At 46.0% G+C, this 23523-nt stretch overlaps 2 protein-coding genes across 3 annotated transcripts in view; one reads left to right on the top strand and one right to left on the bottom strand.

Moving 5' to 3' along the window:
• Window positions 1-23011, top strand: part of vasnb (vasorin b) — a 23796-nt gene extending 785 nt beyond the window's left edge. Inside the window, exons 2-3 of the mRNA XM_063192548.1 lie at window positions 16687-18568; window positions 18777-23011. Coding sequence (XP_063048618.1) covers window positions 16775-18568; window positions 18777-19169 — 2187 coding nt within the window. The 5' untranslated portion in view covers window positions 16687-16774 and the 3' untranslated portion in view covers window positions 19170-23011. The remainder of the gene's footprint in view (window positions 1-16686; window positions 18569-18776) is intronic.
• Window positions 1-23523, bottom strand: part of coro7 (coronin 7) — a 143756-nt gene that overhangs the window by 31835 nt on the left and 88398 nt on the right. The gene's annotated exons all lie outside the window — the stretch shown is intronic.

Raw genomic sequence — 23523 nt, 5'->3', positions numbered from 1 at the left:
TACTTTCTTCCCCTGGGCTGTAGGTGTTTTCATGTACAGAAGAGTTCTTTATGTAGAGCAGGAGTTAACTTGGAGATTTAAGTGAAACTTTGGCATACAGTTTAATACCGGTCGCTTGCGCAGCCTTAATCCATAGGCAAACTACACAAGCAGATTATCCTATATAGGCAGTCCAGCGAGCGACACCCTGCGAAGAATGGAATATTTACAATTGCACTACACAATCACTGCAACTAAAGTGTTAACATTTATTATTGAGAGGCAAGAGTCGCACTGTTTAAACTGGTCGAAGTACACGGGGTAGAACGTGTGCGCAACTGTGCGTCGGGATTTGGTAATGTCCGGTGCCAGACAGACAGTGCCCGAAACGCACAATGGCAAAGATGCAATAAATTAACATAAGAGTACGGCACGACACAACAGGAGTCAGGACACGTTAATTACAATCTGTCACCAATTCCATACACTTGAAATCCATGCGTTGCCAACTTTATGAATAACAATAAAGATATAGCCTACATATACATGCCATGGACAAAGATGGGTGGGTTTGTACAGTGAGCTTTTCAGCGGTCACATAGGTAGTCTGTTTTTGTTGCGTGCTGGAGAAAGGCTCTCAGCAGCGCACGAGTTCATTCCACACCAAAGTGCACAGATAGGCATGCGGTTACGGCGGTTGGAAACTATTCCGTCCTCCCCCTATGCCGGCGATTCAAGGTTCTGCTATAGCAAATGCTGAGTTTGAATCATGTATTGCCCTATTCCCACCAAAAAACACAAGCAATGTGCGTCAGAAATGAGCGTGGACATGTTATTGGCATCCGAAAAAGGCGTAGAAATCTTATATATTTTTGTGATGTACCTATAGCCAAGTCGACCAGATTGTCCATTCATCTAAAAGTGATGATATGGCGACTTGAGATTTTAATTAATCTCGCGACGGTCTGGCACATACGGCACGATGACAGGAGAGACCTTTACAGATAAACGGTTTCATTTAGAGGCACGGGCAAGTTTGCCCTGCCGTGTGCTTCATAGGCTACTACAGCTTACATACCCCGCATGCGTTTCAGGTGAAAACAAAAGGCTCTTTCATACAGCTTACAAATCCTGTTCATACCCCAGGTGACAACAACGCGGGATTTGCGGTCAGGTGGAATGTCATGCTGGTAGCCTACAGAAGCGTGCCACCTATTTAGATAGCCTACTACTACTGTTTTTAAAAGGGTTCCAGAATGAAGCAGCCTATGGAGTTTAGCAAAGGATCCAGAGTTTGGTGCTCTACCCTCTCACACTTCTCAGTCATTCATTCAAGTGGCAAGAAACAGTAGGTGTCTTAAATGGTGAAATACAACAGCACATAGGCCTAGCCTATAAAAAAGGAAGGACACCCAAAAGTGGAGGACTCCAATTTCATATTGGTCCATATCAAACTTCATCGAACTTTGGAAAAACGTTGGACCGTCCTCACAAATCTAGGCAAATAATCTTATTTTGTGACAGTGTAATATTTTATTAATAAACAGTATATAAACTATAGTGTGCAAATGTTGACAAGGCAGTCGAAGCTCCTACGCTGTGAGTGACAAATTCCTGAGCACATATCCCTTCGTAACAGTTTTTGATATTTTGCCCAGATAGTGCACTGGTTAGAAATGACTCAGAGTTTTTCAACACAATGGTGTAAACTCTGTCTATGAGGTGACTACGGATGTCTCATGGCAAATATAGACAAGGAACGCAGTTCACCCCAAAGTGTTGTGACATTATTGTTCAAAAAGGTGGGGTTTCACATCTTCTGAACATCTCAAGTGATGGGGCGCACTCATACATCACTGCAACAAGTTGAGGGGGAAAGGGTAGGGTAGGGTAGGGTAGGGTATACAGAGAACGGAAAAAGACTCAAGCATACCTGAACAACAGTACACAGCACTGAGGTGAGAAAGTAGCAAGAAGATATGAAGGAATTTAGGGTGCTGAGACCACTGGCAATTGTATGTACAGCACAACAGCTTAACCCCTGGTGCTTGCACAGAGTGACAGAGACAATATCACACATGGATGTAAACAAACACTGGATAAACACTAGCTGAGGCTAAAGGGACTATGACACTGGCTCCCAGTATACTGATACTGATGGTATATCTCTTTGTGTAGGAACTTACTACAACTAAGTTATAGGCACTTCTATGGCTAGGCTTCAGGACTTTGTTGGAAAAAAAGAGCAGAAAACGACCCATGACTGCAAGCATGTTTGTTATCATTTAAAGTGATATATAATAGGTGTTGGTCTGTGCAGTATCTCTCCCTCTGTGTGTGTGTGTGTGTGTGTGTGTGTGTGTGTGTGTGTGTGTGTGTGTGTGTGTGTGTGTGTGTGTGTGTGTGTGTGTGTGTGTGTGTGTGCATGCGGTGTAGGCGCGCTCCAGAAGACAGCACGTGCGTTGTTTATACATGTAGTTATACATATAGCTTAATCTTTGAAACGATATTTACGTTCAGATGTCGTAATTCTTTTAGTGCCCGACATGCCGGAATGCGCACTTGAAAACCTCATCGTTAAAAAACGGCCCGGGTGGAGACGTGCAGCAGGATGTATGGAAGCTACGGGCTCCCCTTAACTATTCCACTTTAAACACACGGCTTTTAACTCCTCTACGCTTCCCCTTCACGCTGCTCATACGTCTCCTGCTTTGTTTGACTGCGACGCCGCTCTCTTAAAGTGACACTCGCATATCCCCACAAAAATATATGTGTGTGTGTATGAGAGAGAGAGAGAGGGAGAGAGTAAGAGAGAGAGAGAGAGAGAGAGAGAGAGTGACCATAGCATCTATGCGTGAAAGAGAGAGAGAGAGCGAGCGAGTGAGTGATTGAATGTGTGCGTGTGGGTTTGTGTGTGTGTGTGTGTGTGTGTGTGTGTGTGTGTGTGTGTGTGTGTGTGTGTGTGTGTGTGTGTGTGTGTGTGTGTGTGTGTGTGTGTGTACATCTGTGAACCTTCTGCAGGAGAGTAGCGAGTGCACACCCCAAAACCAAAGTCCCTCTGATCTACTGTCTGATGCCTGACGCTTCTCCATAGTCGGATGCTCCCAGATGCCACATCAGTCCCTGTCATTTGGGACACTGCATGTGGCTTTGCCAAAGTGCATCTGTTCAACAGCAGGGATGAGCAGATCCATCTCCCACAGCATATGAAAATGCGGCCAGCTTAAATCAAACTTCAAACACATACAGTACGATTCATAATACTGGTTTAACTCGAACTATTGTGGGGACATAATGTAGTATAGTGTTGATGTTTTTTTGTGCTTAACGTATGATAGGACAGTGACAGAGGGACAGGAATCTAGTGGGGAAAGAGAGATGGGGAAGGACAGGCAAATGACCAAGGCCGGAATCAAACTCGGGTCTCCGGTATAGCAACCTAGTGACCTACCGTTAGGCCACGGTAGGGCCGTATAGTGTCGATGTTAGTATTGTAATTAATATGAGCTCGCTCAACAACACATTCTAGTAAAAAGTCAAACTATCACGCACAAATCACTGCAGCTGTTTTTGGTACTGTATTACTTTTGCGCTGGTTCTGAGCAGCACCTCTTTTCTTTACTTTGGGAAATTGTGTCCAACCAAACCATGAGACCAAATTATGTATTGGGAAGAAACGTATAACCTTCCAAACGACTAAACAGAATCATCCATCTCTCAGCGCCACAGCTCCAGCACTAAATAGCTACTGTTTCATGCACATACTTTCGGTGTGGAGAGGGAGAGGTTTTAGTAAGATGGAAAAAAGCACTACTCTTAGGATATTGCAGAGAGCGCGTTGCTTCAGTGCTGTCATCACTGTGGTGTTGTGACCTGCCATCGCCGCTGTACAGGGAAGACAACAGGGGAGCAAAGAGGTCAGTTGTCCCGGGCCCAGGGAGAGAGGGGGACCCAAAAATTGGGTCCTCTTTACATTGCATTGGGTGGGGAGGCAATTTTAGATGACTTTGCCAAGGGTCCGGCCAAAGCAGTGGTCAGCAGCCCTGTCGCAGCGCTCCATACTTGCACGTCTCAGCACACAGATCAATTATGGCATTATGCATTAGTTCTGTTCCCTATCAGATTCCAATAGATGCCATGCTGTGCAGTGCACCACCCCCACAGATGCAGCCTCAGACAAGATCTAAATGAAAACCATCAGAGACTAAAGCAATCATGAAGACCTGTATGGTCGAAACATGTTGGCTTTTTTTAAACATAGCCAAAAAGTTATTGAAGGCTTTTGATTTCCTTTCTCTTTGTTTACTGCTTGGAGCTGCCTAAATTCATCTACTTTGTTGACTTGGACTGACGCCCCTTCATCCAAGAGCACCCAACACTTTTGTGAAGATATTGCGGCCTTTTGAGCTACAAGCCATTTTTCTTTAAAAACAAAAAAACAAAACAAAAAACCAACCCAAAAAGACAATATAGTAAAAAAAAAACATCAGCTTAAGCTTTCAATGTGAACTGTTCTTCACATGTGCTGTGGAGGAAAGGCAGTCTGGTCTGTGACCATACCATACTATTCCACTCCATACCTGCAATCTGGAAATGAGAGGCGGCCGTAAAATAGTGCTGTCCAGTTAATGAGGCCTTTAAAATTGGAGAGAGGACTGGGAGGAGAGACAGATGGAGAAACCAGGGAAGAAGCACAGACAGGAGGCAGGGAGGGAGGGAGGGAGAGAGAGTGTGCATGAGAGAGAGAGAGAGCGAGAGAGAGAGAGAGAGAGAGAGGGGGAGAGAGAGGAGTCAGAGGTAGGAAGAGGTAGAGGGGGAAAGAGAGAGAGAGGGAAGAGGGAAACCGAGAGAGTATTAGAGTGATGAATAGAGAGAGAGAGAGAGAGAGAGAGAGAGAGAGAGAGAGAGGGAGAGAGAGAGAGAGAGGGAGAGAGAGAGAGGTGGAGGAAGAGAGAGAGAGCACATCCCAAAGAGTCACCACAAATTGATGCATTTGGGGCGTGCAGTAAAAAAAAGAGAAGAGAGGAGAAGAGGAGAAGAGGAGGGCTGTTTAATGCAGAGCTGTAATTACCTCCTGCCTCAACTGCAATTAGGAAATGAGCCTTGAACCAGAGAGGCCGCTGCAGCCCGGCACACAGCGCAAGACAGTACCACGCTGACATGCACACACATACTGTACACAGCGCAAGACAGTACCACGCTGACATGCACACACATACTGTATACAGCGCAAGACAGTACCACGCTGACATGCACACACATACTGTACACAGCGCAAGACAGTACCACGCCGACATGCACACACATACTGTACACAGCGCAAGACAGTACCACGCTGACATGCACACACATACTGTATACAGTATGTACCGTATGTACACACATTGGGCCATTTCTGCCCAGCACACAGCATGACAATACCACACTGACATGCACGCCCTTATACACTGATATGCACACGCTTATACAATGAGATGCACAGGCATGACGCATATATACGGTATATTCACATTGGGTGACATGTATCTGCATATTATGCATATATTTTCATGTGCAAACATACACTCCGATACAGTATTTGTCTTCCTAGGTATTCATTCATGAACCCAAGCAGTCATGCGTACATGCACGCACGTATGTACGTGCACACACACACACACACACACACACACACACACACACACACACACACACACACACACACACACACACACACACACACACACACACACACACACACACACACACACACACACACTTATGTAGGGTATGAGGTTTTACAAAGCTGTGCAACAACCCCCTCTTGATTTAAAAAAGATGACAGACTGGACTCTGGACATCATTTTAATGGATTGCCTCTAGTTAAAATATTAAAAATAATAATTCTTTGTTATGAATAATCTGATACACATAACTTTACATGGCGCACAAACACACACCCACCCACACACACACGCACATGCACACAGAAAGAAGGACCCGTCCAGTAGGACTACAATTCTGCCCTTACACTGAATCTCACAAGGTCACGTTTCCATGCAGTCTATTAATGAATGAACAGAACAAATAATCAGATATAGATTAACCAACTCTTCAAATGTAACCACAAATCTCAGACACAACTCTACTGCTTATTCAGGAACCATTTAGGACGTATGTCTCTGTTCATTTTCATTTCACGGACAAAAGCCATGACAAAATGTGTTTGTCATTGACAAACACTTGACGTATCTACTTTGAAGGAAAAAGACTGCACTGAAACCCACGTCACGGGACAGAAAATAACCGAACCAAAGGACTGAGCAAACAAAAATGGGGCATGCTTGAATTTAAGTCACTTTTCCAACATGAATGAAACATTATTCGTCATTGGCTAGCAACATCAGAACATTGCTAAAAGGAATTGGGGCTACACAAAGTTCGAACGAGGGCAAAATGCAAAGTCTTCTCTTGGACCTACATGTGATGTAATGTGTACGTGTGTGTGTGTGTGTGTGTGTGTGTGTGTGTGTGTGTGTGTGTGTGTGTGTGTGTGTGTGTGTGTGTGTGTGTGTGTGTGTGTGTGTGTGTGTGTGTGTGTGTGCGCATGTGGTCTTGGGACTGCACTGTAATGATGACAGACATTGAGCAAACATGACTTGGAAGTTTTTGTTTTTCACTCTAAAACTCGTGCTGTTGCAAATCTTACACGTTGATTCAGCCATAGGTATACTGCACTGTACTGTGCTGTGCTGTGCATGCTCCACTTGACAACTGCGGAAAGCGATACCTGAATCCCACCCCACTTCCAGCCGGCGTTTTATTGAGGTCACGACCAACTGAATAAGTCGACAAGCAAAAACCCACACACACTCCACCCCGAGGCGACTTCATATTGTTGAAGTTAGATACACCGTGCCTCGCGTTATCTCTTGTGGAGCTCTTACGCTGACATCTTATACCTATTCGCTACTCCTGCATGAGTAGACCGTAGAGAGCTGAGCATTACCTGTGTACCAACCACGCCCGTGCTACTATACAAAAAAACACAATCGCAACAACATGCCCATGGCTATTTTAAAAATGTTGGTTATACGTAGCTTACATTGGGGAGCTACTACCCATCTCTTGTTCTTTCCCCAGCTTACTTTGATACCCTTGATATCCATCTCTGCATCTTTGTGGCCTTGTGTTTTTAGTTTTTTTTCCAATTTATTTATTCTTTTTTTTTTTTTTTTTTTAGAAAAATGGGTCTATAATGGCAGTAAAATATTGTATTGAGGTCTTTTGAACACTTGGAAGAAAACCTTCCAACCAAGAAAGCACAATTCTATATATGCTATGACAGGTTTGAAGGGATATTCCATTGTGTGAAATTGCTTCGGCATATCTACATATATGTAAAATGGATGTAAACCTGTTTACCTATACGTTGTGGTTTGTTTTGAGAGTTAGGGCTTGTGCTTTAACAAGGGCAGTTAACCTCCATTTTGTGGAAGTATTGATCTTTATGGCACTGCCTATGAAATGTTCAACTTCCTTGAAACAGGTGTCCACAAAAAGTCCCAGTCTCTCACTTGACCCCATGGGAGCTGAAGTGGTCACTTAGAGCAGCGATTCCCAAACCAAGGGGACGTGTGCCACTAGGGGAACACCTCAGGGGGTACATGGAAAAATGTAATAATAACAAATATATGGAGTGCATTGGGATAGAGGAAGAGATATATAGCATGTCTGAGGAGGGTACTCATCATATGACAAAATGGCTTAGGAGGTACGCAGGACAAAAAAGGTTGGGAAACACTGACTTAAGAGTGTAAGGTGGTGAAGAAGAGGAGTACAGATACTTTATTTATCCCAAAGGAAAATAACACAGGAAATTAAGATTAAGAAGGAGGAAATGAACAACGGAAACGAAGGAGTATGACAATAATGTTGTCCCTTACGGATCTGTGAGGTTAGCGCTGTTGCTACGGTGCTGTACTTGCCATGGTTATTCAAATCCCCTGAAGCCTCCCTATGTGTTGTGGCGTGTGTTTAGACAGGTAGTTTTATGACAAATTTGATTTTAGAACCGGTTGCGGATGCCGCGTTGAATCGAGTCTTTGTTGTGATCATGATCCAGTGAATGAGTGCAACCCTGAAGGCAACTTGGATCAGAGGCAGGCCGTCTTTATGCTGTTATGGTCAAACATGGCGTCTTGTGCCATCATTTGCATTTCATGTCTTGATGTATACACTCAGGGCCGCTGACAGCTTTTGCTGGGCCTGAGACAAAGTAATCAATACATATAATCAGGGCTATAAATTACTGTTACCAGCCAAACAGTCAAAGTGGCTGCTAAGTTTTTCTTCTACCAGCAAAACTGAACATCACCAGCATTTGCCCGGTTTGCGGGTGTTAATTTAGAGCTCTGAATATGATGCAATAAGGACGCAATACTGGGCCCCTCTTCACCCTTGGCCCAGGACAACTGACCCCTGTGCCCCCCCTGTCAGCTTTCCTGTATACAGGACTGTATGTATGGCGAGAGGGGAGGAAGAGGAGAGTGACCACAGTGGAGGGGAAATATACTACTATGGAAATATAATACTATGGAAATATAATGCTATGGAAATATAATACTATGGAAATATAACGCTATGGAAATATAATACTATGGAAATATAACGCTATGGAAATATAATACTATGGAAATATAACGCTATGGAAATATAATACTATGGAAATATAATGCTATGGAAATATAATGCTATGGCAGGGAGAGAAGAGGAATGTTTCTTATAATGATATTTTTGATTATCTTCTGTTCAATGACATATTGGACAGTGCACTCAAATGTTTGCCCTTAGATATTAAATAAGTGTGTAGACGTTGAGGGAATACATTTTGCAAGATATGGAGAACTGACTTGAAAGCACACAGACGTTCCTTGCATTCATAGACAGATTACACATACTTAAACCTCTTATTATTAACACACACGCACGCGCGCACGCACGCACGCACACACACGCACGCACACACACGCACGCACACGCCAGATGAACATGTGATTATGTCATTTCTTTATATCTTCCTCAGAGACTGAGTTGTAAAACTCATCATTTTGTGAAAAGGCCATCATCCGTCATCATTGTCCTTTAGTGATCCTCTCCCTGATGTCTTCTTCTCTTCTCTCCCCTCTAAAAACCTTCTTTCCTAGCCTGCGTGCACACACAAGTCCCATCTGTCGAGGGTGTTAAAGTGTCCTGTCATACCCCAGCATGGCTACATGCATCCCACAGCTCAGACACACGCCGAGGTGGAGGAACACAAACAGAAAACCAACACAACCGGCTCGCTTGCAGAGTTACCACAGGAGAGAAATATGTGTGTGAGATGTTGGCATGAGAGAGGACAAAGACACACGGCTTCATTCCCTCCAAACACACACACACACACACACACACACACACACACACACACAGACACACACACACACACACACACACACACACACACACACACACACACACACACACACACACACACACACACACACACACACACACACACACACCCTCCCCCCTCTTCCCCCTACCTGCGCTGTAGCTAGTAGGCACAGGCAGGTACATGCCTGCAGCGACAGAGGAATGTCCCCCCCTACACACACACACACACACACACACACACACACACACACACACACACACACACACACACACACACACACACACACACACACACACACACACACAGAGCCAACGACATGACTCGTTCTTCTTCGACACTTGTTGCACAATGATGGATGTTTTGGCTGTGGCTGTTCTCATGCATTTTCTCCAGTTGAGGTGTGCAGATACTGACAGTTGAGGGAGCACGGAAAGGGCATACGTGCCACCACACGTTACTGTTTATAATGTATAAAATAATGGGGCACATCACATCATGCACACACGTCATGTGTACGGATGAGTGGTGTCTCATTCGTCTGCTATTTAGATGCCTAATCCCTGTCTGGTGTCATGTCCATGTTTTTCACTTCCTGTCCTGTTTGTCATTCACCCTCACCCTCACCCTCACCCTCACCCTCACCCTCATGGGCTTCATTCTGCTCTGCATATGGCCCTCACCCTCAACCTCACCCTCACCCTCACCCTCATGGGCTTCATTCTGCTCTGCATATGGCCCTCACCCTCACCCTCACCCTCACCCTCATGGGCTTCATTCTGCTCTGCATATGGCCCTCATCCTCACCCTCACCCTCACCCTCACCCTCACCCTCATGGGCTTCATTCTGCTCTGCATATGGCCCTCACCCTCACCCTCACCCTCACCCTCATGGGCTTCATTCTGCTCTGCATATGGCCCTCATCCTCACCCTCATCCTCACCCTCACCCTCACCCTCATCCTCATGGGCTTCATTCTGCTCTGCATATGGCCCTCACCCTCACCCTCACCCTCACCCTCACCCTCATTCACCTTCATCCTGCTCTGCATATGGCTCTACTCTAAAGGTGATGACACACAAAGCAGCTTTTTTTCGGGGCATTTTAGACATTAAATTGAGACAGAACAGTTGAAGATGGAAATGAGTGGGAGAGAGATATGGGGTTGGATTGGGAAAACGAACCAGGCCGGATTCGAACCTGCGACCCATCGGGCATGCAAGCCCTAAATGTGTGGCTCACCTGCATATATATCTGCAATCTCTTCACTATTACCCAGAAACCCACCAGAACAGAAAAAAAAGAAGAACAAAAGTTGTAAGAGGATTTAAAAACGAAGTAGAGAAACCTAAAAGAATATTCACTGACATGACTTGCTGTTTTATTCTCATACAGCAATAAGACCCACGTACCTATAATGTGTTTTTACAAGTATTGCAAATTCCACGAGTTTAATGAAAAGCTCTTGCATGTGGCTTATAATTTTGCCTTTTTGATTTAATGGCGCAAAAAGAGCATAACAGCTCTCGTCTTTGTTCCTTTCAGTCTATGTCTCTTCCTTTGTTCCTTTCTTACTTTTCCCCCGTCTGCTCTCTTGACCTCCACAAATATTCCTCCTCTTGCCTCACAGCAAACATCTGTCACATTCCTGCTGTCACCCGGAGTAGCGACTCTGTAAAAGAAACGTCTGTATGAAACACTCACTGTTTGTGTGCCCCGTTTCCCCTTCCTCTGCCGACAGTGTACTTTGTTACAATACCAATAATGACAAACCTTTTCTAGGTAATACGTTCTGTTTCATCCCAGGCAAGCATGTGTGACAAGAATCGGCATGTGCCTGTACTGATAGGGATGATTGAAGAAGATAACAGAGGGTCAAAACAGAGGATAATATGGAGATGATTATTAAAACAAACGTTCAGATTCTGCTTTTGTCGTCAAATGGTGGTCTATAAGAAAATGCTCTAGTTTCCCAACATCACCAATGGTGTTCTACACACCGCAATGCGTTGTAATTTTCCAATTGGCTTGTAAAGTAGATGAGTGGGATCGTTGATCAGATCCACCGATGAAGAGAAAGGACTAGATTTCACTCTGAGACTGATTCAAGAGATCCAGCTGTGCCTCACATATGGTGAAGACGTAAGACATATTGAATATTTCCCCCTAGTTGAAACATAAGGACAGAAAGAGGGAGGAGGTATTTTTAACACAAGGGATGAATGTATGAGTCATATTGTGTTTGTGTGCGTGTGTGTGTAAGCAAATGAAACATAAGCACTAGGTGTGCTAGCCTAGGAGTTTCCTGTCGCGTGGTTGTTGGAGTCTTGTCATTCCTTTGAGGTATTAGCAGTCACAACCATGCCACTCGTTTGCATACTTAAGCCGACTCTGTCTGTTTCTCTGTCTGTTTCTCTGTGTGTGTGTGTGTGTGTGTGTGTGTGCGTGTGTGTGTGTGTGTGCGTGTGTGCGTGTATGTGTGTGTGTGTGTGCGTGTGCATGTGCGCGTGCGAGTGTGTGTCTGTCTCCCTCTCTATGCATGTGTGTATGTGTGTGTGTCTCTCTCTCTCTGTGTGTTTGTGTGTGTGTGTGTGTGTGTGTGTGTGTGTGTGTGTGTGTGTGTGTGTGTGTGTGTGTGTTGGCATCATGTTTGCTTGAACTTTGTCTTTCATGTTTGAGTGCGTGTGTGTGTGTGTGTGTGTGACTGTGTGTACATGGTCTCTGTGTCACTATGCTAATAGCAGGGTATGAAACATTCCAACAAATGCAGTCCTCACACACACACACACACACACACACACACACACACACACACACACACACACACACACACACACACACACACACACACACACACACACAGAGAGAGAGAGAGAGAGAGAGAGAGAGAGAGAGAGAGAGAGAGAGGCAGGGAGAGAGAGAGAGGGAGAGAGAGAACAGGTAGAGCAAGAGATTTATGTGCCACCAAGCAACACCGCTGTGACTTGCAGTGCTGGTTATGTTGCAACTGTGTGCCCACCACTGGGCCAACAAAACAAACAAGTTCTTTTTTAATCAGGTGGATTACTTCAAATGAATTAAAAAATACCTTGGGTAATTCTGTGACTTTGTCTGTCACAATAAGAATGACTTAGTTGTACTTAGTGCGTTTGGAGCAAAATCATGACAGTTAAGCTGTGTGGAGGTTGACAGTCAAAGCATGTCCACATGATGATCACTTCATCACAAACAAACTGCTGAAGGCTAACTCAGCTGAAAAGTCTGTTTGATGCCTGCTGCCGATATGGAAACATAACAGGGAAAAAAGACTAACAAGACTGCGATCCTTATGTATTTAGTGGACATTTCTCTCCAGACGCACCAAAAGAGAGAGTAAACTCTATCACAGGGGCCGAAATGACAGGCACTCTGCTTTGAGGCCAAAGTGATTCCTTTAAGATGCCCAACAATTTGTACTGTAGCAGGACCTGTGTTGAGGAGCTCTGTCTGGTGTCAATGCATCATCAGTGCTACAGCGAGAGCTCCAGCTGAAGCCATGCGTACAGGTGCGCAGGTGTGCGCTGAGGGCACGCTGCGTCTGTGACGGTGCGCCTGTCACTCACACACACTTCAGGTGTTTCGAGTTTCAGAGTGCCACGGGGCACAACAGATTCTTTCCTACCTTTGACACAGTTGTGCGTGTGTCAGGCGTTGAATAAGGAAATATACTTTGGCATTACACTGCAGCTGCTTCTAATGTTACTCAATAAGTGTCTTATCTCTGTGTGTACTTGAGACGGCCTGAGTTTACGCCATCTTTAATTAATGCTGAATGTTCTATTTGTAGTGTTCAGTGGAATGAAGCTTATTTGATGACATATAACTTGTTAAACTGACTGCCAAAAATCTTACTCAAAAGGTTATCCATCAACCTCTGTGAATTATAATTACAATATTTACATGTGAGAATGAAATGTTTACAAAGCACTGTGTTGGGGCCAGACAGTGAGATATTGCCACAAAGTCCACTCATCACTTCCTCTTTCACAATGGACACATTTATGGGCACTTGTAACCAGGGCTTTGAACCATTATTTTTTTCCAAACGTTCCGTTCCGAACAGAAACGGAATTATAACGTTTCCGGTTCTGAGTTCCACCAATAAATTGACGTTCCCGAACCGGTTAGAACCAAAAAATATTGTTCCCGGAACGGTTAATTTCGTTCCTGTCAGCTGATTACTCCCCATAGGCCTAACTGACGTTAACCAAGAAAGACGGAAGTGCAAATGAGTCAGCCTACATTCAAAACTGTTTATTCAAGCGAATGAAAAGAATATCCTCCAGAATTTTGTCATTCAGGGACGACCTAAGTGGAGAAGCAGAGAATAAACCTCAATGATGAAAATGTGCGCTCCACGCTGACTTGGGTCACGGAGAGCACTATGATGGACATTTTGAGTTTGTGCATATTTTAAGCGGCAAAGGATGCCCAATAACGCTGAACATTGTTGGTGCGCTTTACACGCGCTTCCCTGCAATGTCTTACAATAATGCAATGCAAACTCTGTCCTTTTGTATGACAGTGGTTTCTCTTAATTAAGATGTGGAGTGAAGACTTTGTAATCTACAGCTCTCTCTCCATTCAGTCAGAGAATGTCTGATGTCACACAGGACATGAACCTCAGCCGTCATGGTAACGTGCGCAGGAAAATAATGACTTTTTTTTTTAGTTTGAGGAACGGTATTAACCGGTATTAACCGGTTACCATTATTTTTAAATAAGTGTTCCCGTTCCAGAACATAAAAAATAATAACGTTTCTGGTTTCGTTTCTGTTCCCTGTAAAATACAAAAAGTTCCTGGTTTTCGTTTTCGTTCCTTGAACCGGTTCGAAGCCCTGCTTGCACCAGAGATACTCTCTCTGCTTGTACAGCAATACAAGATTATCGGGTTTATGGATGACCTCACGACATGTGGGTCCAACAACATGCAGTGTGCTCAGCAATATTTCTGCCTGTCAGATAGGCTATGCAATGCATCTCGCCTGTCCTGTATTACGGGTTGAAGTTGGAGTGGCTTCCTACCAAGGATACTCTACTTTAAAATTTTCATTTTCGTTTCTAATATCAGAGGCATATAATGGTGAAGTAGAAGTAGCGTTACAGATGTGAATACAACACTAGTAGTATTCACTAAGTTGGACATCTAGGCGTTTCTCACGTTTTCACCACAATCAGGCGTCCACCATATTGATTTGGGGTAAAGGATGGGAGCATTGTCATTGATTTGCATAGGTTGGGTGTTGTTTTTGAATGCAATTTGAATTGTCATGTTATGTGAAGTGGCACTGAATGAACAGGAAAATAAGTTGTCAGGACATGATAAGAAGCGATATCTACGAAAATTGGTACTTGGTTGGCATTGAAAAACACCCTTATAAAATCACTGTATCAGCCGTTTATGTCCCTATTGGCAATGATGTAGACATTTTTTAATGCAGACTACAACCACAACACTTGTTTGTCAGCTTTGATAAGTCATGTGGTGGGAGAAATCAATGCTACAGAGGACCCCATGCAGTTTGGTGCAGTTTGCTAACTGTTAAATGATATTGAGCTAAATTAATTATCTTCCTCCCATTGGAGCTAATATAAATATTTCCCCCATTTTCAACATATTACACATCTTCTACTTGTGGAGCTATGCCATGATTCTGCTTCCTGCGGTAGGTGTTTGACCCATGTTCCTGCTAGTGGTGATTTTGTTGTGCCTCTGCGTGAGTGAAGCCCAGAACTGGGGGCTGTACACCAGGGCTATTCAATTAGAATTTCATCTTCACAATTTTTTAAATGTCTGTTTGAAAGGAACGAGCCACTATGATCTGGATCCCGTCAAAGAGCCAGAAATCCCTTCTCTCCTTACAGCATCCAGCTACAGTAGCATCAGGTCTTCATAGAGTGTAGGGCAGGGCTATTCAATTAGAATTTCATCTGGACCACATTTTGAAACCAAGAACTGCAGTCGGGCCACACATTTTCAGACATCACGACCACTGAAATGACACTTAAAATCAATAGTACACAAACAAATTTTAAACATGTTCCTCTAACCTAAAACTTAACCACATGTGAATGTATAAGACAAGCAGAAGATTCACAAGCAAATGTGTTGTACTGCAGTAACAAAACTGAAATGTATACTGCTACAGTTGGGGGCCATGCCTGGGCCGCATGTGGACTGTATGTGGGCCGCATGTGGCCCTCGGGCCTCCAACTGAATAGCCCTGCTGTACACCCTGTACATGTCAAAACAACATCTGGCCTCATACGTGGTAGTAGTCTAGCGTCTTACGAGGTGTACACTGTGGCATTGATTGATTGCTGCTGGGGAGGGGGACTATGCTGTTTGCAAAAAGGAGGCACTGTATTTTGAGAGGGAAAAGGAGGAGAAGGGCAACACCACTAAACCAGCTCATGTACAGAATTAACACGGACATGGAGTAACAGCTTAATCCACATTCTACCTGACACCACAGACTCATGGTTTCAGTGGACGCCATTACCTGTTTGGCCATCATAAATAGATTTACACAGAGCACAGGCAAAGCACCTCAAGCTCTTTGTCTCTTTCAGGACATAATTGCACCTATTCAGCCGAGTTTCCTTAGGGCTAATGTGCCTATTGGGTTGTTACAGCCCCCCTTTCACTTAAGGAAAGTTAGTAGAAATTAAAGGCTGCGTTTGGTGTGTGTGTGTGTGTGTGTGTGTGTGTGTGTGTGTGTGTGTGTGTGTGTGTGTGTGTGTGTGTGTGTGTGTGTGTGTGTGTGTGTGTGTGTGTGTGTGTGTGTGTGTATGTGTGTTTGTTTATTTACAAGGTGCACATTGATCTTTGCGTTTAAACGTATGATGTAATCACAATGCAGCACCATTTAGGGCAAAAAAAATCCTATAAACTTGATTAGAAATATTTGTAAAGAAGCAGTGTTATATCACTGCTGGAATTTACATTTGAATGATTACGTATTCACTGTACATTCCCACTTCTGTAATGTAAAATATTACTTGAAAATACAACCATATTTTCCCCCTAATATTTCATTAGAAGAAGCATTTTGAAAAGGATCAGTTTAATATTACTGCCTGGATTTGCTATTGAATGTGGTAACCGTCAATCTTTTTCTTGTGAAACATTTCACATTTACTAAAAAGCAAAACATAATATTTGTCCTGCTGAAGTTTGTTCCTGGTCACTAATTAACCCATACCACTCTCTCCCATCTCTCCCCACGCTTTTTTCCACCCCTCTCTTCCAACAGTCCCTCCTCCCTCTTCCTCGTGCCCCGTCACACCACCCCCTCCTCTATCGATATTTCTCCAGGTCCTGTGAGGGGAGGGGGGGCCAGCATGACGCGACACAACCCCCTCCTCCACCACCACCACCTCCTCTTCCTCCTCCTCTTCTCCTGCCACCATGTGACCACGCTACCCGCTGCAGACTGCCCAAGGGACTGCTCCTGCGCCACGCCCGAGACCATCTTCTGTGTCCTGCGGCGTTCATCGGGCATGCCCTCCGGAGTGCCTGCGTCCACGCGGAACCTCTACCTGTTCCAGAACGGCATAGAGACGCTGCAGCAGGAGGACTTCGAGGGCCTCGAGGAGCTGGAGATGCTGGACATGAGCCAGAACAAGCTGACCGAGCTGCCCGACCGCGTCTTCACGTCCCTCTCGAACCTCCGCAACCTGGACCTGTCCGCCAACCAGATCACGCACATCGGCGAGGAGAGCTTCGCGGGGCTGGACCTCCTGGAGAGGCTCTACGTGTACAGCAACCTGATCCAGACGATCCACCCCAACGCCTTCGACGGACTCGAGCACCTGCTGGAGCTGAAGCTGCAGGGCAACCAGCTGGCGTCGTTGCCAGCGCTGCGCATGCCCAGCTTGCTGCTGCTCGACCTGCGGTTCAACCACCTGCCCGACCTGGGGCCCGGCGACCTCCAGACGCCCAGCCTCGAGTGCCTGAAGCTGGCCGGGCTGGGGCTCACCAGGCTGGACGCGGAGCTGCTGGGCGGCCTGTCCAACCTCCATGAGCTGGACGTTTCGGGGAACCAGCTGAGCACGTTCCCCCCGGTACTGCGGCAGGCTGGGGGGCTGATCCGTCTGAGCCTGGCGGGGAACCCTATGGGTCCCTTGCGACTGGACGACTTTGAGCACCTCGGGGAGCTGCAGGAGTTGGACATCAGCAACCTGAGTTTGCAAGGATTCCCCGATGGATTCCAGCACCTTTTTCCCAACCTGCGGCGGCTGACTGTGGCGGAGAATCCTTTCAACTGCCTCTGCACGCTGTCCTGGTTTCCAGGATGGCTGAGGACCCAGCAGGTGACGCTCGGGCGGACCCAGGAGACCAGGTGTCACTTCCCGCCTCTGAACGCGGGGAAGGTGCTGGAGAGGCTGGAGCACAGAGAGTTTGGCTGTCCCACCACCACCACCCTCACGCCCAGCACCGTAAGGACCACCACCGCTCAGGCAGTGCTCACCACCACTCGTCCCAGCACCACGCAGGCCATCCCTCGACCAGCACCTCCTAATCCGAGCCAGATTCCCTCCAAGGACACGGACAGCGACGAGCTCCCGCCTCCTGTGCCCTCTTCTCCCAGCGACGACGACACAAATGGCGAACAAAAACAGTTAACCCCCTGCCCCTCGAACATCTGCCTCAACGGCGGAACCTGCCGGGTCGCCAAGCAGGGTCATTTGGAGTGTGCCTGCCCCACCCACACATCAGGTGTGTACTGCGAGAAGGTCGATGACGTGGCGTCCCGCCACGACAACTCGCCTGAGGTGGAGGATGACAAACACATCGCCCCGGTAACCACCGTCGTCCCCGCCTACGCGTCCCAGGACATCAGCCCGGGCCTGGTCACCAGCACCTCGATCCGACTGGACCTGCGCCGCTACATTGAGGCCCGGCCGCACATCCGCGGCATCCGGCTCACCTACCGCAAACTCTCCGGGTCCGACCGGCGGCCCATGCACCTGAACATCCCTGCCTCCTACCCAGAATACACCTTGCGCGGCCTGCGCCCCAACTCCACCTACACCGTGTGCGCCGCCCCACTGGGGGGGCAGCAGACTGGCGCGGCGGCGTCCGTGGAGGATGGGGACAAGGCATGCATGGAGGCCCGCACACTAGGCCAGCAGGTCTGTGGTACTGCCTTTATGGTCATTTTATTGCCTTGTTGTGATATTTTTATGATTTTATTTGAATATTCCCTTTTGTTTATTCGTGATTTTATTAATGGTTCGTATTCTTAAATTGCGGTGCTTTATACTCACACTTTTACTGTTCAGTGTTCTTGGGTATTTTGAAAGGTGTTTAAATGAAGTGTATTATTATTGCTGTTACTAGGACACTACCACGGGAGCGCTGGTGGAGGAGCCCCAGCTGCGGACCGTCCTCGTTCCGGCCCTCGCCATCTTGCTCCTGCTGGTGGTGCTGGCGGTGTCCGTGGGGGTGGCGTGCTATCTCCGGCAGAGGCGGGCCAAGGGCCACCTGGAGCTGGACTGTGATGCGGGCGCACAGCTGGAGCTGGAAGGGGTGAACGGCGGCTTGGAAAACGGGGCGCTGCCACAGAAACAGAGCGACCCGGGTACGGGATCGGGGTCGCCTAACACAGCAACCACGACAACGACGACAATGCTGGGACTTGGGAACGGGACGCTCGAGTATGAGATCCCCCTCATGCAGGAACACTGCGCAGCCAACAACAACGTGGCCAATCACAAGCCCTCGTACTTCTGACCTCTGAGGAGAGGGGGGCTCACTGATGAGAGATACTGATGGTGACCTCTGTAGAGGTCAGAGGGCAAAGGGCAGCGTCTACATTCAGGGATCAGCTAGCCACGCACATGCAGCATGCACCAGCCATATACAAAAGGGAATATACAGCGGATCAGCTCACAATGCAATACTGTGGAGACATTGATGCTGATTATTTTGGGGCGGTACGTTTTTTTTTGTTCCTCCCAATATTCCTGTGAAAACTTATGTAAAAAAAACAACAGCAGTGTTTTCTGGAGGTTTGCTTGTTTCTGTGAATGTGTTGGACTGGACTACTACTCTTTTTTTATGTGAGAAGAAGAGGCGTGATCTGGCTCTGCCTTCAAACCCTGTGTAACAGGGTGGTCACATTTTCATACACTCTTCAGCAGTACTGTTAGGCCAACAGCAAAGTTTCCCTAAGAGGGCACACACACAAACACGCACCATTAGTATGTGAAATGGCTAAAGCCCCCGAAGCACCATCTCTGGCCCAAATAGGAGCCAAATTGCGGATGGGTACGTAGTACGCCATAGCATGGCCTGGCATGGCTCATGGTTTTGGTTGTACGGTACTGCATGCTTTTCCTCACAACTGACTGAATCTATACAGCACATACAGTATATGCTGGGCAGCGTTTGACTGTGAAAGTAGCAGTGCACCAGAGAGAGTAGAGAGAGAGAGGTTCCATTGGCCCATTGTTTCCGGATTCTATTATTGGGGGGGAATTCCCCCTTTAGGCAGACCTAGGCAGACCTGAGGACTGTTCTATTCAATGCTAGGAGCATTATGACACGCCCCTTTAGGCAGACCGGAACCTGGTCATGTTAGGTGCCCATAGAAACCTATTATGTTGGCATATCTCTATACTTAAAGAATCTCTGAGTGCACTGCAGTGCACCACAGTGTTGCTCCATTCGCCAGGAGCCGGGAGGGAGACGTCAGTGCTGTTTGCTGTGAACACATTATGGACTCTCGAGTCTCCAAGTCAATGAAGATAAGGGGCTCCCCTCTGCAGCCATGGTGGCGGAAGCCATCGCCGGTGAAGGCTGCAGTGTCGAAATCAAAGGGCGTCGTGAAGTCACATTTGTGTGTGTGTGTGTGTGTGTGTGTGTGTGTGTGTGTGTGTGTGTGTGTGTGTGTGTGTGTGTGTGTGTATGTGTGTGTGTGTGTGTGTGTGTGTGTGTGTGTGTGTGTGTGTGTGTGTGTGTATGTGTGTGTGTGTGTGTGTGTGTGTGTGTGTGTGTGTGTGCACGTCTGCTTGCTCGTGTGTGTGTGTGGTTTTTTACTGTGCTTGTATGTTTCATATCTGCTTTGCTGAGTATGTTTTTTAATCTACAAAAAGTGACTGTAACTCTCGCCCTGATCCTTTACACCCGGACCCCATGTGACTTTACAGACAAAACAGCAGATTAAATTCTTTGAAGATTAAAAACTAGAGACTCGCACAGACAAGTCAATCAAGGGATCTAACTTCATGAATGGCACACACACACACACACACACACACACACACACACACACACACACACACACACACACACACACACACACACACACACACACACACACACACACACACACACACACACACACACACACACACACACACACAAAATTCCTTTTTCCCCCTTTCATTGGTTTTTCTAGAACCCACACATTCGCATGGCGAGATCACCACCAAGATTACACAAAAGCAAAAGGCGAAGTCGACTGAAAAACCCAAAATCTTTTTAGGTCTAGCTTCTCGCTGACACTGTTCTTACAATAGCTGACAACTACATTAGGGTGGCTTGGAATAGTAACAACAGACGTAAAAAAAAGAAAACTGGAAGCCGAGGCCTGAGTTAGCCTTAAGTCACCCCACGAATATATCTGTGGTGTGAAAACTGCTTTTGAGACAGCATAGTTGTGTGATTGGAACTCGGCGCTCTCCTTGTCACAGTGGTGGCATAACACGCAGATTCCTGAAAAACCAAACCAACTGGCACGTTGGCACAGGAGACGTGTAGCAAAGAGTACAACACACACACACACACACACACACACACACACACACACACACACACACACACACACACACACACACACACACACACACACACACACACACACACACACACACACACACACACACACACACACACACACACACACACAGCACTGTATTGGGTTATTTTGAAGACTTAAAAATTCCCTTTTAATAATTTATTTGCGATTTATCTGGGTACGCCCATGTAGCAAAGCCAAAAGAGCTTTTTAAAAAATGTATTCACAACTTCTCAGACTATACTACAAAACAATGAAAAACTAAACTACAAAACTAATCTGGTATTGGAACAGTGTAGCAAAGATCGCAAGGGCATACTGAACAATGGTATTTGCTTATCTCAAACAACCTTGAGGTTTTTTTTAAAATAACAATTGGTCAGGTTGTGTGGTTGTACTAATAGATAGCAAAGGCCAGCTATTCAAATTGAGGAGGTGGTGGCGAGGGAAGATTACTGTAACCTTGAGTAAAGGACATTACGCCGAAAATGATGGGCATTAAGAAGAATTTAGAAACGACAAAAAATATTCAAGGCAAGAGAAGTGTGTGTCTGCATGTGTGTGCATGCAGGCGTGCACGTGTGTGTGGCTACTTTCTTTGAAACTGATAATGCAGTTGACCTGCTGGTTGGTGTGGTGTGGAGTTGAAGTCTATCAGATGAGAGGGGTAAGGGGTAGCGAGTAAGCGGGAGATCTTGATCAGAGACCAGCATGGTGCATCAGATAACATCCATAGAGCCTCTCTCTGGCTCATGTTCAAGCAAGAAGCAGGCGTTACAGTAAAGCAGAGAAAAAGGTAAAAATGTACAGCAACACCCCAACACAAAAATAGTGAATGAAGGGAATTTGGCTCTTTTTTTATGAATTTGGCCTCTTTAAATGGATTGTTAGACAATTCAAACGGATATGTGTTTAAAACAGCCATGAAAGTTGAATTTTATCATTAAGATGTATTAAAAAAGATGTTAATAAAAAAAAAACCCTAGGTACATAGACATACACAGGCCTGCATCAGCAACAGCTGAATAAAACCGATTTAAAAAGCTAGCAGTGAAAGTCTAAATGCTGTATCAGTGTGCATGACTGTGAGCAGAAAAAAATATCCCATGTCACGATATTTGGCTTTTAACAGAAATCCATTTGTGAGGGCATGCATCTGACCCCTGACCTCTGTGAGTATTACTGCGGCTGGTAATGTTATGTCTAGCCGTCTCTCTCGATTTCAAAGCCATTCTCTCCCCAGTACGTACAGTACTGTATTAACAATCACACTGAGCCGTGTATGCTGTACCCCTGCCCTTGCCCTGGCCAGACTGACACACACACACACACACACACACACACACACACACACACACACACACACACACACACACACACACACACACACACACACACACACACACACGCGCGCACACACGCGCGCACACACGCGCGCACACACACACAAACACACACTAGTCCTTTTGTTTAACAGTATATGAGAAACAATGTGAGCGGTGGAAACTGGAACCCTGGGGGTAAGAGAAGGAGAAGAAGGAAGTATTGAGAATATTCTGGAATGTTGTGAATATTCTGGAAGTATTGAGAACATTCTGGAATATCCTCAGTAAGATTTTATTTTCCCTGTTTTTTTAGGGAGGCTGTCTTGTGTATTACATTCTTTTGGATAAAGTGTTAATTGATTGTGAAATGATGGTATTATTAAAAAAAGACAAGAAAGGTAAAATAAAAACAAATAAAGACTGGCTAAGTTGTCTCTGTCGTTGATCCTGCCCCCCTCCCCCCCCCCCCCCCCCCCCCCACCCCCCCCCCCCCCCCCGACCCCCCCCCCCTCTCTCTCTCACACACAGAAGACAAACAAAGAGAAGATGGATATGCTTACACACACCCACACACATACTGTACACACACATACACACTCACAGACACATAGAAGACTGGCCAAGAAAAGATGTGTCTGTGAACACACACACACACACACACACACACACACACACACACACACACACACACACACACACACACACACACACACACACACACACACACACACACACACACACACACACACACACACACACACACACACACACACGAAAAGCGTGCAAGGTGAACACTGCACTGCACCACACTGCACTGCCTGCCATGACTGCATTTAGTTTTATGAGACTTGTCTGGGGAGGGATGATGGAACAGATTTGAAGTTAATGGTGGATGCCTCTGGCGGCGTTAGCACGTTTCTGGGGTGAAACACGCTAAACTAATTAGGACATGTGTACCTTT

This window comes from Engraulis encrasicolus, chromosome 2 (genome assembly GCF_034702125.1).
Source record: "Engraulis encrasicolus isolate BLACKSEA-1 chromosome 2, IST_EnEncr_1.0, whole genome shotgun sequence".
Lineage (NCBI taxonomy): Eukaryota > Metazoa > Chordata > Actinopteri > Clupeiformes > Engraulidae > Engraulis > Engraulis encrasicolus.
This window is presented reverse-complemented; position numbering and strand designations above follow the sequence as displayed.